General features: G+C 43.9%; 1 protein-coding gene and 1 long non-coding RNA gene across 6 annotated transcripts in view; one reads left to right on the forward strand and one right to left on the reverse strand.

Moving 5' to 3' along the window:
- LOC112641740 (uncharacterized) overlaps nucleotides 1–5,575 on the reverse strand; it is a 28,358-nt gene extending 22,783 nt beyond the window's left edge. The window contains exons 1-2 of one of the 2 annotated variants that reach the window (XR_007401176.1): nucleotides 5,318–5,575; nucleotides 2,052–2,241 (exon numbers count right to left, since the gene is read on the reverse strand). This is a non-coding gene — a long non-coding RNA (uncharacterized LOC112641740). Of the gene's footprint in view, nucleotides 1–2,051; nucleotides 2,242–5,317 lie in introns of those variants that run through there. The other variant, XR_003124812.3, reaches the window with a different exon arrangement.
- PAQR8 (progestin and adipoQ receptor family member 8) overlaps nucleotides 1–14,483 on the forward strand; it is a 95,119-nt gene extending 80,636 nt beyond the window's left edge. For 3 of the 4 annotated variants that reach the window (XM_025419017.3, XM_025419018.3, XM_049092151.1), the window contains one exon: nucleotides 5,570–10,053. In XM_025419017.3, the coding sequence (XP_025274802.1) occupies nucleotides 5,649–6,713 (1,065 nt within the window). In that variant the 5' untranslated portion in view covers nucleotides 5,570–5,648 and the 3' untranslated portion in view covers nucleotides 6,714–10,053. Of the gene's footprint in view, nucleotides 1–5,569; nucleotides 10,054–12,762; nucleotides 12,929–14,291 lie in introns of those variants that run through there. The other variant, XR_004804024.2, reaches the window with a different exon arrangement.
- The last annotated feature ends 190 nt before the right edge of the window (nucleotides 14,484–14,673 follow it).

Below are 14,673 nucleotides of genomic sequence, written 5' to 3' on the forward strand. Positions count from 1 at the left end.
TTTATGAGGCTCTCTAGAAAGGAACCAAAAATTTTAAGTTCCTTTTCAGTTTTTAAAGACTGAATTAAATAAAATATAAGGCAGAAAAATGATATATTGCTAAATTATAATCCTTTTGTGAGTTCTTTATTACTAGTACTTTAATGTGCATGTTTTGTCTCTTCAAAGCACTATCCAACTACAGCCCATTTTAATCATTATCCTCTTATTTTTCTGAGAGATGGAAAGACAAGAAATCACCTCCCACCTTTTTTTAATGAAGAAAATTACAATGAGTACTTTATTTTTTAAGATTTTATTTATTTATTCATGAGAGACACAGAGAGAGGCAGAGACACAGACAGGGGGAGAAGCAAGCTCCTTGCAGGGAGCCCCATGTGGGACTCGATCCCGGGACTGGGATCACCCCCTGAGCCAAAGGCAGATACTCAACCACTGAGCCACCCAGGCATCCCACAGTGAGTAGTCTAATGTCTTGCGCATGGCCACACAACTAATTAAGGACAGCAAATACGGAACAGTCAGACCCCCTGACTCCCAAACCATTATTTCTCTGTTCCCTTAACCTTGCTCAACAGAAGGGAATTGGTGCCATATGTCTGGGCCTAAAGAACTATTCATTCAGTAAATAATGATTAGGGTATAATTACTTTATATGCTGCATGCCATTTTTGACATGGGAACTTGCACACTACACAGTCCCTGTCCCAAATGGAGCTAGCCATGAATGGGGGAGTGAGCAGAGTAAAACAACCATTAGAACCCCAGGACAGAAGTGTGCTGGGAGAGGCAAGGCTAGGGTAGATGGTTGCTGGGGAGAATCTTAAACCTGGCCTGGGGGTTAGGAAAGGCTTCCTGGCAGAGCTGGTACCTGGGCAGAATGTTGATGAGTGGGGATTGCTGGACTGAATGGTTGTCATCATGTGCAGAAGCATGCACTGGAGATAAAAAGAGTGTGGCATTTTTGAAAAACCAGTGTTATGATCCAGGCCATCAATGTGGCCAGGGCCTGTGGGTCCTCGCCTAGGAGAGGAAGGAGTTCAACAGAAGTAGGCCTGTTAAGGGCCTGGAGTCTGTGTTATAAATAAGCAATGGTGAGCTACTGGGGAATATGGGGAGGGGAGTGGTGGTCAGATTTCCATTTTTAAACTATCATCCTGAAGTGGTTTGGAGAAGAGAGGGTCTGGGAGACATGAAGCAGGGCAACCATCACTTGAGGAATAAAGATCAGTTATGATACTGCTGTTTTCATCCTCTGCATAAGTTCATTTTGAAGGCCCAAATGGAGAGCAGTAGAAGTAGAAAGAATGAACGGATTCCAGAAACGTGGAGATAAAATCAGCAGGCCTAAATGACTGATTAGATGTAGGGGGAGGGTCAACTCTGGGTTGAAAAAGTTTGAAGATGTTGAAGTGCCCGTGAGATATTTACTTGGAAATCCAGAACCATTAAGAATTTGAATCCAAATTTCAGTAAAGATCTGGCTGCAGATGTATGTGTGGAAATTGTCTGATAACAGGTGCTAGCTGAAGACAACCAAAGGTGTGGGAGAAGTAACCACGTGAGAGAGACTGTGGATGTGGAAAAGGGGGCAGATGGTGGACGGCTGGGAACCCCACAGTTGAGAGAGGTGGTGGGACAAAAAACAGACCAGAGAAGATAGTGTCACTTAAGCCAAGAGAGGGGGGCATTGGTCAGCAGCATGAATCCCCACAGCCCAGGTGAGATGATTGAACAAGCTAAAAGCTTTTTGCAACCTCAGATCTAAACTCCTTTTCCTATTGCCAATGCACCTACCCCACTCACTGCCTTATTACTCCCCCACGGCCCCTTTGCTCATAGACCCACAAAGAAGCCACTGCATTCCCTCGCTCATAGTCCCCTCTTTCCCAGAATGCCCTGCTCCTTACCCCTTCACGTATCTAAACCCCAGTGTGCCCTGAGCGTGCTCTGCTCTGGAGACCTGTTTATATTTCACTCTACTTAATACCCAATTATATGCAGTCTGGCGGTATTGGTTACAGATTCAGGAAGTTTGAATCTATAGGCTGTTTGAGGTAAGGGGTCTTATTTTTATTCTTCCTTCATGGCCTTTGTAGTCTGAAGTATTGTTGAGCAGGCAATCTTTGCTCCAGAAGAGCTCTGTGGTTGACCAAAATATGACTTGAGCTTAGCCAGTTCATAAGGATTCTTCAGGAAGATTACATTTCAGCTGTCTCAGCAGAGGAGCTGGAGCATACCCTGTGCACAAGAGATTATTCTAAGGTTGCTGGTGACCACATCAGCTCAGGGAGGAGTGCATGGGGACAGAGGCCAGGAATGAGGGGAAGACCCTTATTCAGAGCCAGCACCAGGAAAGCTGGAGGTGTGCGCCTGCACCAATGTCATGAGACCAATATGTGGTTTCCTCCCAGACAGGCTCTCAAACTTTACAGCTGGCTCTTTGAAGCCTATTTCTGGAAACACAGAACACTCTGGCTCAGTGAAAGTAAGTGCTGTCCACGGGGACAGACAATGGGGGACTCCACTGGACAGGGGCTTCTGAAGTTGATGATAAGAAAAAATTACACCTTATCACCATTGTTGTTGCTGTGGGGGCTGCTCTCAGAAGAAGGGAGAATTTTATAGCAGGGGAAGGAGCAGTTGCTCAACAGAGGACAAATAATTCCCTCTCTTTCTGACCATTAGTTTAGAATTTTTCATGACCCTGCACTTCCAAAGAGGAATTTAGATCTTTTCACCCACAGACAGATGACCTAGATCTTTGTAACACCCTCATCGCTGACAGAGATAAAGAGATCGTATCTTGAGTCAGAGGCCATTGTGGTAGTGTCCCTGCAACAACCAGGTCTCTCTGTGGGTGTTGCGCTACAGACTCTGGAGGATGGAGTTATTAAGGAGACCCTGATACTGGCATGATGGCATTTTAAAGATCCTTGGAAAAAGAAAGCTTCATTTGCAAGAGAAATGATGATTCTGCCAATTTTTTTTTTTTCCTGTGCATCTTTTCCTTTGAAGCTGGTTAAAACTCTTCTATCTTGTACTTCTCTGCTTCTTAGTTCTATAAACCTCTTCTAGTTTATTTTCCGTAAGTAAGAGAGAAGTAGAAATAATTTTCTGAAAAGGACTTGTCAACATAAAGCCATGAGGTGAGGATGGTGATATGAAGACTGGAGGAACCCCTGGGGTCAGAGCTTGGCAGATGGGATTTTCTGGAAACTGACAGTAAAGCAACAGCAGCATCTGTCGTTTTTCCCTCAGACAGATGCCAGTGGATTCCCACATCTGCACTGTGCTCTATTCCAACCATCAGACAACCAAAACCCAAGTTTTCAGTCTTTAGAAATGTACTTGCGTTGTCAGTTTATAAGAACCTGCTATTGTCCTAGAAACCCTGTATTAGGAGACAAAAATGAGCAGAAGTTGTGCAATCATGTGTCCTTTAACTTAAGTATGGAATTGTCTCCAGCTGGTTTGGGTACCCAGAAATGATGGAAACACCCTTGATCTTAGACAGCAATACTACGGTGGGGCCTATCCAGGAGCATCTTTGGGGATTCCTTCTCTGTAGCTCCTATCTCCAGTAACTCAACCTCTCTTTCTCTCAACGACTAAATCAGACCAATATTTCTATCTGATTTAGCCCTCTACTTCACAAAAGATGGTCGAAGCCTGTATCTAAAGAATAGAGCTTTTAATTCCCTGGAGCTCCAAGAGAACCCAGTTCCCCTAGGCCACATACTTCTCAGCCAGTAGCCACAGGACAACTTGAAACACTGTCCCATGTCCCAGGCACAGTCATGCAGTGGATCCACTTGATCCTGGGGCCAGCATACTCCACCTGTTCCCACCTTCCCTTCCCTCTCCCTGACCCCTTCTATGCTCTGTCACCAACAGCCACAGAGGTCAGTTGGAGGTCTCCATCTACAACTTAACTACCAGGCTCTTGGATCCCCCTGCTGGCTGCCAGCAGAAGCACTCTTAGCTTTTTCTTTGTTTTAAAATAAATTCAAGTATTTCTGATGACAGGTTCTCTTTTTTTTTTTCTCTCTCTCCCACTCTCCCTCTTTTTGTCCTTCTGACTCCATAATCCTTAACAATCATTTTATATTTTAGAGTCTCACATTTAACCATCATAACCACCCATACAGTATGCAGAATCATTACTCCCACTTTACAGATAAAGAAATTGAAACCTAGATAGTTCTAGAACTTGCCCAAGGTTATGCAGGAAATGGCACCAAACCAAGGATTGACTCCAGGTCTCCCTGAACTTTTTTGACATGTTATAGATTTTTAGGTCTTACATTTTAGACATATTTTTTTCTTTTTCAATAATAAGAAATATGAGTAAGTAGAAAGATGAAATTTTCTTCACTAAAATTAGTGGTGCCTTGAGTAGCACTTGCTGTCTCTCTCCCAGCAGAAGGGCTCTGAAGCAAGGGGCCCATTTAGATGAATCAATCAGGTTTGGACTTCTCTGAGGAAAAGAGGCTGAGAAATATGAAGTACAGAAGGCAGCTGTATATATGCTGAAAATCTATTTCTTTACCCCCCCCCTTAAAAAATCACATTAAATTTTGCAGCTATTTTATGAAATATTTCCTGAAATAATTGGTATGCTCATCTGGCTCATCTGTCATGTAAAAATTCCAAGTGTAAGGTAAGCATTTCTGAGGTCTGAAATTCACGGAATACAGATTGAGGTACTCAGAACAGACAAATCCAAAACTATTTACTTTCCAGAGCATAATTTAAAAAGAAAACAAAAGTACTTCCCTTCCCCAATCTTTACAGTTAGATTTTATATTAAATTTAGGCCACGTGTTAATTTTAACTGTTAAAAGTATTTCCCAGAATATGTATTGGTCTTTACCAACCAAATTCGCGGGTCATTTGCCTGTCACTGCTTTGAAGTTCAAGCTAGTACTGCTTATCTCAGAATTTCAAGTCACTGGTGAAGTTAGTGTATATTTTAAGATGAAGTGCTCAAGAAACGTAGGCCATCGGTACTTACAATTTTTATATTTCAAGATAATATCTTACACTATTAGGGCCTGGCTGATGACTTTTTTTTTGTTTTTTAAGATTCCATTTATTTATTCGTGAGAGACACACACAGAGAGAGGCAGAGACACAGGCAGAGGGAGAAGCAGGCTCCCTGTGGGGAACCTGACGCGGGACTGGATCCCGGGATCCCAGGATCCCAGGATCCTGACCTGAGCCCCTCAACCGCTGAGCCTCCCAGGCGTCCCTAATGACTACATCTTAATGACCTCTAGGGAAGCTGGAGGCCTCTAAGGGCACCCTCACTTACCCGGTGGCTATGAGCAAACCAGGCTGGCTAGCAGCGCCATCTTACAAGATGGGACTTCGCTTCACGCTGCGGTGGGCCCCAGAGAGGAAACCGCAACCTTCGCGTGTCGCGTGTCGCGTGTCGGGTGGGAAGGGCTCTTGGTCCCCCTCACCGCGTGCAGATGAAGCGAACGTGAGGCCCAGGGAAGCTGCGCTCCCGGGCTGCCCTCGCGGCCTAGGCGCCCGGTGTGCCATTCTCCTGTGTTCTCCGCAGGTCGCCGCCCAGCCCCGTGCTCCGCGTCCTCCGCGTCCTCCGCACGGCCGCGCCCGCGCCCGCGCCCGCGCCCGCAGCCATGACGACCGCCATCTTGGAGCGCCTGAGCACGCTGTCGGTGAGCGGGCAGCAGCTGCGCCGCCTGCCCAAGCTGCTGGAGGACGGCCTTCCCAAGATGCCCTGCACCGTCCCCGAGACCGACGTGCCGCAGCTCTTCCGGGAGCCCTACATCCGCACCGGCTACCGCCCCACGGGCCACGAGTGGCGCTACTACTTCTTCAGCCTCTTCCAGAAGCACAATGAGGTGGTCAACGTGTGGACGCACCTGCTGGCCGCCCTGGCCGTGCTCCTGCGGTTCTGGGCCTTCGCCGAGGCCGAGGCCCTGCCGTGGGCCGCCACGCGCTCGCTGCCGCTGCTGCTCTTCATCCTGTCGTCCCTCACGTACCTCACGTGCAGCCTCCTGGCCCACCTGCTGCAGTCCAAGTCGGAGCTGTCGCACTACACCTTCTACTTCGTGGACTACGTGGGCGTGAGCGTCTACCAGTACGGCAGCGCGCTGGCGCACTTCTTCTACAGCTCCGACCAGGCCTGGTACGAGCTCTTCTGGCTCTTCTTCCTGCCGGCCGCCGCCTTCTGCGGCTGGTTGTCCTGCGCCGGCTGCTGCTACGCCAAATACCGCTACCGCAGGCCTTACCCGGTCATGAGGAAGCTGTGTCAGGTGGTGCCGGCGGGGCTGGCCTTCGTCCTGGACATCAGCCCCGTGGCGCACCGCGTGGCCCTGTGCCACCTGGCTGGCTGCCAAGAGCAGGCGGCCTGGTACCACACCCTCCAGATCCTCTTCTTCCTGGTCAGCGCCTACTTCTTCTCCTGCCCGGTGCCCGAGAAGTACTTCCCGGGCTCCTGTGACATCGTGGGCCACGGGCATCAGATCTTCCACGCCTTTCTGTCTGTCTGTACACTCTCCCAGCTGGAGGCCATCCTCCTGGACTACCAGGGGCGGCAGGAGATCTTTCTGCAGCGCCACAGCCCCCTGTCTGTCTACATGGCCTGCCTGTCTTTCTTCTTCTTGGCGGCCTGCAGCGCGGCCACTGCGGCCCTCCTGAGACACAAAGTCAAGGCCAGACTGACCAAGAAAGATTCCTGAGGCTGGCAGGTGGGGTGAGGCGTGGAGGCAGCCTGTGGAGATTCTGGAGGGGCGGGGGGGATGGGGAACTCAGTACAGCAGTAGGAGTTGACTTTTTGTTTTTACGAGTCGCTTTTAAATTAACACACATTTCCAAGGGTGTGCTGCGGCATTGGAAAGCCAAAGGATTCAAGAACTTCGTTGTTAACGGTTGTTGCTAACAAAAGGAGTATTACTTTTCCTTCCGTGTCATAGCCTTACAAGATACAGGAAAGGAAGGGACGTGGGCTGGGATTCATGGGACACTGAATTAAGGACGATCATTCTGCCTGAAATTTTAGTGGAATTCTGACTGTGGCCTCCAGGGGGGCAAGTCCTGGAGCTAAAGGGATGATAGAGTTGGACTGGAAAGTAAGTGCGTGGCTGGTCCACACCGAATTGGAATGGCCACTGTACTATGTTGGTCTTTGGTGATTGATTGAGTAAGCTGTCCCAAGAACTTGATTTCATTTGGCTTTCAGATTGTCCAGGGTGGAGAAGTCAGAATCTTCAAGATGATTCAGTGAAACCCTTAGACAATGAATTATTCGCTTCGTCTGATTTCTGGTCCCTCCTCTCTCGCCCTCTCTGACACTGACCCTTTTCTCAGGATGACTTCTGCCTGGCTGTTTTTTCTACAGTGCACTCACTCCCATCTGTACCTTGCATGGTAATATAGAGGACTATGAAGCAGTCCTATTTCCAGGAAATGCTTGGATCCATGTGGACATTTTCAGGAAGCTTATTCTCCTATGATACCAAACGGTACTAGAAAGTACAGTGCCAAGAGCCATCAGGATGCCCAGCCAACAACCATGGATAATGTTTTGTGTCACCAGACCCTTCTGTTTTATTATACCTGTGGACTGCAGTACTTGAGATCTATTAGGGCTGCCTTGCAGGCCAGAAAATCTGGGGCTTGCACTAGGCAATCTTCTCCAGATTTGAACCAGTATGCAGTATGTTTCTAAAAGACCAAAAAAAAAAAAAAAACAAAAAAACCCCAAAACCCTAATAGAGTGAATTGGTTCTGGTCCTTCTAGGGATCTGATTATTTCAAGAGGAACCCAGGGTCCAACCCCTTGACTAGATGCTACCACGTAAAGGACCCACGTAACTATCCTAGTTCAGGGTCCTCAGGCAGGAGGTTATGCTTCAACTTAGAGATAACTCCTTAATCAAGCCCCAGGACAGATGAGCATATGTGCTCACTATGGGTTGGTCCCTGAAGGCTCCTTTGGGTAAGAATGGTGAACAAGGTGCCCTGTAGCTAGGATTTTCTGTTGCCCCGTAGCTTCTATGGGATAAGTGGTACTAGTGATTGATGTGCTCTGGTCACATAGCCCTCTCTGAGGACTGATTTATATACTTATTAATCCAGTGAAGGGGGGTGTGTTGACAGAGGAGCCATAGGAGTCTTCTCAGAGGCTGTTTCCTATCAGTATAAGGTCCCTTTTACTACAAAGGGAGGTACTTTGTTTTCACTCCAGTTTGATGAAACTATTAATAGGTTATTTTGTTATCTTCAGGTCTTTGTTTTCTTCCTTTCTCAGAGATTTGTGGAATTTATGCCTTATAAATGGAAACATATGAACACCTTTATATATATATATATATATATATATATATATATATATATATAAAATATGGAGTTTTCAGTTTTGGGTTATTGGGATAAGAAAAAAAAGAATTCATTGATTTGAACCAGTGGGTGAAAGAAATGTCAGAAAACCAAAATTACTTATCTATCAAAAGACACTGTCAACAAAAAAGAAAGAAAAGATACTGTCGATCTGCATCTTGGCAAAACAAATTTAAAAAAATATACAACCTCAACTGAAGCTTTCCTATAATCTTCGTATCAAGAAAGTATATGTCTTGTCTGCTATGTGGATTTCCCTATTAATATTTAAATATCTGAAATTCTGTGCTACCCAGGTGTCTTACTTACATAAGCCTCTGGTGTCTAGGCCAAATTCATCACAAATAAAGTTGGCAAAACTGAAGACAGTTGAACTAAACAAGGGAATTGGAGTTGTACAAACACATCACAAGAAGAGGGTCACTTTAAAATGAAGACTAGAAAATGTTTGAAATGTTCCTTTTTATGGATTCAAAGGCCTTATTCTTCTAAAAGTTGGGAGGAAGGTGTAAGTCAGGCTCTTGAATATAGTGATGGTCCTGATGGACAGAGATTTTCCGGTCATATGCAGGTATTTTTTTAGAAAATAGGAAATAGGACAGCAACATTGATCTTCACATGCAGTCGACAGACTAAGGCCAGTTGACACACTCTAAACAGCCTGTGACAAGTTCAGATAGACTACGCTCTAAGATATTGCCATGAAATTATCACTTTAATATACACAGGTATTGGTCCTTCAAGTGATAGGAAGTTTTTTAAAAATCAAGTTTTTCACCAGAGCTATTTGACAGCTTTGGGGACTAGGTATCTCATTAAAATACCAGTATCTTAAAAAAAACCAAACAGACAAATAAATAGAATAATCAGTGTCTTGTTAGAAATATATAAACATAGAAAATGCAAATGTTTTAAACTCCTCACACTTTTGAGTGATTAAGTTCCCTTTTAGAACATTTTCATTAAAATGAGTGTATCAGCAAGGAACAGGCCTAGTTTATTTAAAAGAATTAAGTATTTGCTATAGGAGGTGATTGTTTTGCTCCACCATAGCCTCCCCAACAGGTGACATCTGGAGATTCTCCCCATTCTCTCTATATATTAAAATGTAAATGCCTCTGGAAAACCTAAACTATGAGTCATTTATATCTTGTGATTAAAAATTCTGATGGATTTGTATGAGGCCCTACTCAGGGCAAGGAGATGGGGCATCAGGATACAGCGGGTTGGGACTCATTTACCAATTTCCCTCTTGCCTAGTACTTCTGACTTATATTTACTAATGAGCTAACGTCAGTACTCCTCAGATGTTAAAATTTCATTTCCCATCTCTGCTAAAAGCACTTCACTCAGTCACAATATTCTCAGTCCTCTCGTGGAAGCTTGAAATAATAGGAGTTCAGGTTGTGGCATAAAGGTAGCTCATTCCTAACTCCTATCCACAAATGGTACCTTAATACTTCACAGGTTCTTCAGATGCTGCACTGTAGTTTCAAGTGGATCCTCCAGATGGCGCTCATGTCTTACTCAGCGTGGCCATTGTATCCAAGTCTTTGAGCTATTAATTGTATTGGTCCTAGTGTTTTGCTTGATTGCTTCTTAAAGAAAAAATGGAACTGTTTTCTGTTTATATAAATCTACTAACATGAATGACCATTAAACAGATTTTGTATATATGGATTGTTGTACTGTCAACAGCTATCTTGTTTCTTTGATAAGGCCTACCTTATAGAAAGGTTTTATTTAGACAAACATTGCCAGGAGGAGATCAGGACACTTTATATCCACCTAGAAGTAGAAAAGTACAAGCTCTTTAAAAATCTCCATACCCCAGGCCCCCAAATACATACACATGCGCCGTAAATCCCCACTTGTGAAAAGATCATTAATGCCATCGCCCCCTCTCCCCCCTCCAAAAGCTGTAGAGTTGATTTTTCTGAGGATTTCCATCTAATTGAATAAATTCTTCTACTTTCCTGGAAAATAGTGTTAAAGATTCCAAAATTTTGAATTTATGAGTCGCATTTCTTAAATACAAAAATTATGAATTATAATTATAACAGCTACTATAATGGACGTGTTGTGAAATGTGGCACCTATCAACCAAAGGATTTTGTAGCCTGTTAGGTTTCATAGCTGTGAAAAAAAGTCATTCTCCAAACTGCTCCAGCTTTGGGCCATAATACTATCATAGCAGTAAGAAAACAGCAGCTGTCTGGCTTGAGGCGCCACTGATAGAATTATGGATATACCCCTTGCCCAAACCCTTTTTATGATCAACAGGGGCCATAGGCAGTTTGCAAATGCTTCTGTTGTCACTGTTAATGGTTTAACCACTCTTCAGTTACTTATTCATCAAGTATTTATGAGCACCTATTGGTAGCAGGTACCCATGTTGATTCTGGAGATACTACAGTGAAGGTGGGGGGAGCAGGGACCCTTCCACAGAGAGTTTTCACAATGCTAAATGAGAACCAGTATCTTCCCATGTTGTATAGTATCAGAGGATCCCCCTCTAGATCTTGGTCCTAGTCACAATCCATGGGCCAGATGGCCGGCCAAACCCAGGGGAGGCTGGGACTTGCTTTGTGCCAGAACATTTTCAAAGGGATTGAGCTCTCTCCCTTTGGCCCCTAGAGGCTAGAAACATCTCTCCCACTAAAAAGGTTGTCACGTATGGTCACTTCAACTCTACTTCCATTGCTTCTCTAGCCCTTTACACTGTCCTCTAGTGTTTAATTCAGTCTCAGACATCTTGACACATCTGGACACAGAGGAGCCCTATATTTCCACAGGCAGTAATTAAAGTCCCAGGTAATTAAAGCCCCATCCTTCAGGGAAGGGCATGTAGGGTTCCAACCTGAGTACAGCTTCCTGATTTAGTGTATTGGAAACAGCATGTTGCACTCTGGCTGCCTCCTTTAAAAAAACAAAACAAAACAAAAGCAAAACAAACAAACAAACATCTTATCCCTTAAGGAATTTTTATTAAAATAATATGAAAGGGGGATCCTTGGGTGGCGCAGCGGTTTGGCGCCTGCCTTTGGCCCAGGGCGCGATCCTGGAGACCGGGATCGAATCCCACGTCGGGCTCCCAGTGCATGGAGCCTGCTTCTCCCTCTGCCTGTGTCTCTGCCTCTCTCTTTCTCTCTCTCTCTCTCTCTCTCTGTGTGTGTGACTATCATAAAAAAAAATAATAATATGAAAGGAAAAGCTTTGCAATAAAAAAAATTCATTTAAATATTAACTTTGAGAGTGTATCTAAGGTAAGGGGTTTTCTTACCTAACATGATCTCATAGGAAGAGATATGCACTATATTTTAGACTCCAAAAGGCATTGATCAACTCTATAGAGTAACACCTCAGATCTTATCATGCATTATGCTTTCCAAAACATTTCCACATCCATTCAAGCTTCTAAATAACTGTGTGAAGTAAGGCCAAAAAGATCTCCACTAAACTAGGAAATACACTAAGAAAGTGGAATGATTGGTTCAAAGTCACATAATTAGTTGTAATGTTTAAACTCAAATGCACTTTTTTTTTTTAGATAAGTCCAGGGCTCAGACATCAACACCCAGTATTTGCAGAGCCCTTTATAGTGTGTGAAGCACTTTTACTATTGGGCATACTTTAACCTAATCTCATTTTAACTTTTGTTCCTAAATACCTCACCAGTAGCTAGGGTTGTATTGTTTTCTTTGCAGGTTAAAGTGACTTACTTCACACCACGTCCTTGGTGCCAAATAAAGCGTTCTCTGCACCTCACAATCTTCTCAGAGCCCAAAAGGTCATTGGCAGCAGGCACTTGGCCTAGAGTATAACATCAAATCTCATTCTCCAGTCACAGCTTCTTGAAAATACTTTGATTCCTTGGATAAGAAACATCTAGTATTGATAATCTTGCCAAGATTATACAAGCCCTCCCTTTCATCTTTCACTGGGATTATCAGTTCTTCGAACAATTGGTTCTCCTGGGATTTTGACAAGTGATATGACCTTTGGGACTCGAAAAAAATTCTTCTCTGCGTTATAAAAGTTATACAGTCTTAGCAGAAAGTCTCCCAAAAGCCCTTATTTCTCAGTTTCAAGTAACATCTGCTTATTAAAGAAAATGTAGAAAAATAGAGGAAAATGATAATCCATGGACCCACCACTAAAGTAAATCTCTTCACAGGAAAAAGAAGGGTATGGTGAGATGTCATCAATTATAGGTAAATTAGAAGTGTCACATAAAGCTTCCTGAAAAAAAATGGAAATTGGGAGCCATAAATTTTAAGCAACCTAATACTTTCATGCTATGAAATACAAAATCAATGGTCTCTGGCTCAGTTTACAGGAATACCAATATAGTAACATTATACTCCCTTCTGACATTACACTATGTAGGGAATTTGATGATGCTGTGGCTGAGATACTGGCTCATGCGACAAGGCCAATGATACATTATCTTGTGTTGAAAGAATCCTTTGAAATGCCTCTCCCGAAGCCAACCCTCTGAGAGTATTCTGCTAGAAAGACCTTCACTGGAGGGGAGGCCTAGCCTGCTGAACTGGTGAGTATATGGATTCACTGACAACCACTCCACAGACACCGAACACCACCGGGTGCCAAGCCCTGTTCTAGGCACCAGGAATATGGCAATGGACAAAACACACAAACCCTTGCCCTTAGGGAGCTTACATTCAGGGGTTGCAGGTAGGGGTGAGAGAGATGATGAGCTAAAGAAGCAAGTTATACAGTCTGTTAGAAGGGGATGGTGCCAAGGAGAAATAGAAAGCAAGGAAGAATAGCCCAGAGGGGCAAGGCGGGTGTGCAATTTCAAACAGGATCAGGAATTTCAAAGAGGAAAGGGATTTGGCTCGGCTCTGTTTCTCTCCCTGGCTGAGGGAAGAAGTGTAAGGGCCCTGAGGCCAGAGCACACTAGGAATAGCAGGAGGCCAGCATGAACGGAGAGAGGGAGGGCAGTAGGAGATGCAGACAGATCGTGAGAGCCTTGTAAGCACTCTGGCCCTTACTCTGACTTCAGGACAGTGTATGCTGGGGAATAATTCTGTTCAAGAAAACTCAGGGTTGTTGTTTACCTACAGGGACGAATTAATTACTAATTACACATCACCTTGCACATAGAAAATAGAGTAAATCCTGTCCTTCAATCTACACAAAACCAGGTTATCATCATTAGGTTATTCTGTCTGTGGTCCTGGCAACATGGACTCTGTGTTCCTGTGGATACACTCTGGTGCTTGCAGGATTCTTTCCAGATTCTTAGCATTTTCTCAAGTCAGCTCTGAATGCTGACCTCCACTTCCCAGATAGGCTTTGAATGTATCCTTGTTCTACTGACAGTGGTTTGGACTCTGGATAATCCTCTGGGCAAAAATGCAATGAAACACCCAGGCTGGGGTCTATAAGCTAGGAATAATAATAACATTAACAGTTCACATTAGCTAGTGCTCACTCCTTGCCCAGTCCTTAGCTAGGCTGTTTTCTTAGATTCTTTCATTTAACCCATCAGACAACCCTATGAGATAGATATTGTTGCCTCCATATACAAATGAGAAAACTGATAGATTAGGTAAACTTACCCAGGACTACCTGGCCAGTAAGTAATGCAATCTCACAGAAACTTGGGCCTTTGAATCCAGAGTCCATATTCTTAACAACCAAACAAAGTGAATGTAGAAGGTCTTTTGGTCTAGCTTCCCCACTGCCAATTGTGTGCACTAGAAGTATAGAATTGGGAAGGAAATGTAATGTGAATTTTTTTTGCCCTCATAAATGAAATCAACCTAAAGATGCAGTTCTTGTTTCATTTCTAAACACTTTGGTCAAGCATATGTCCTTAGGCTGTTACTGCTGAAGCAGTATGGATAGTGAAATTCTTAATTGTATTTTTTTGCTAAAATCCAATGCAGCCCTAGTCACATTACAAATGTCTGTCTCAGAAGCCATCTGTGACCATCTGGAAGAACTTCAAGGACTCAAACCAGCTCTAAGAACCACAGACTATTCTTGATTATTTCCCTACATTTCTCTAGTGAATCCTTCCTCATCTTCAGGACCTATTAAATATATCCTATTCCTCATTAAAGTGAATTTGAGCACCACTCTGGACTAAATCAATTTCTTTTTCTCAAAGACAACTATAGAAACATGCAAAGCATCTCCACTCAGTGTTTCTTTTTTTTCCAACAAGAATAAATCATTTTGGAATCTGACTAATTGTACTGTGGGAAAAATACCTTAGCATAAAGTTCACCTTCAATAAGTACTAGTGGCAAGCACTGTAATAATTAT

This window comes from Canis lupus, chromosome 12 (assembly GCF_003254725.2).
Source record: "Canis lupus dingo isolate Sandy chromosome 12, ASM325472v2, whole genome shotgun sequence".
Lineage (NCBI taxonomy): Eukaryota > Metazoa > Chordata > Mammalia > Carnivora > Canidae > Canis > Canis lupus.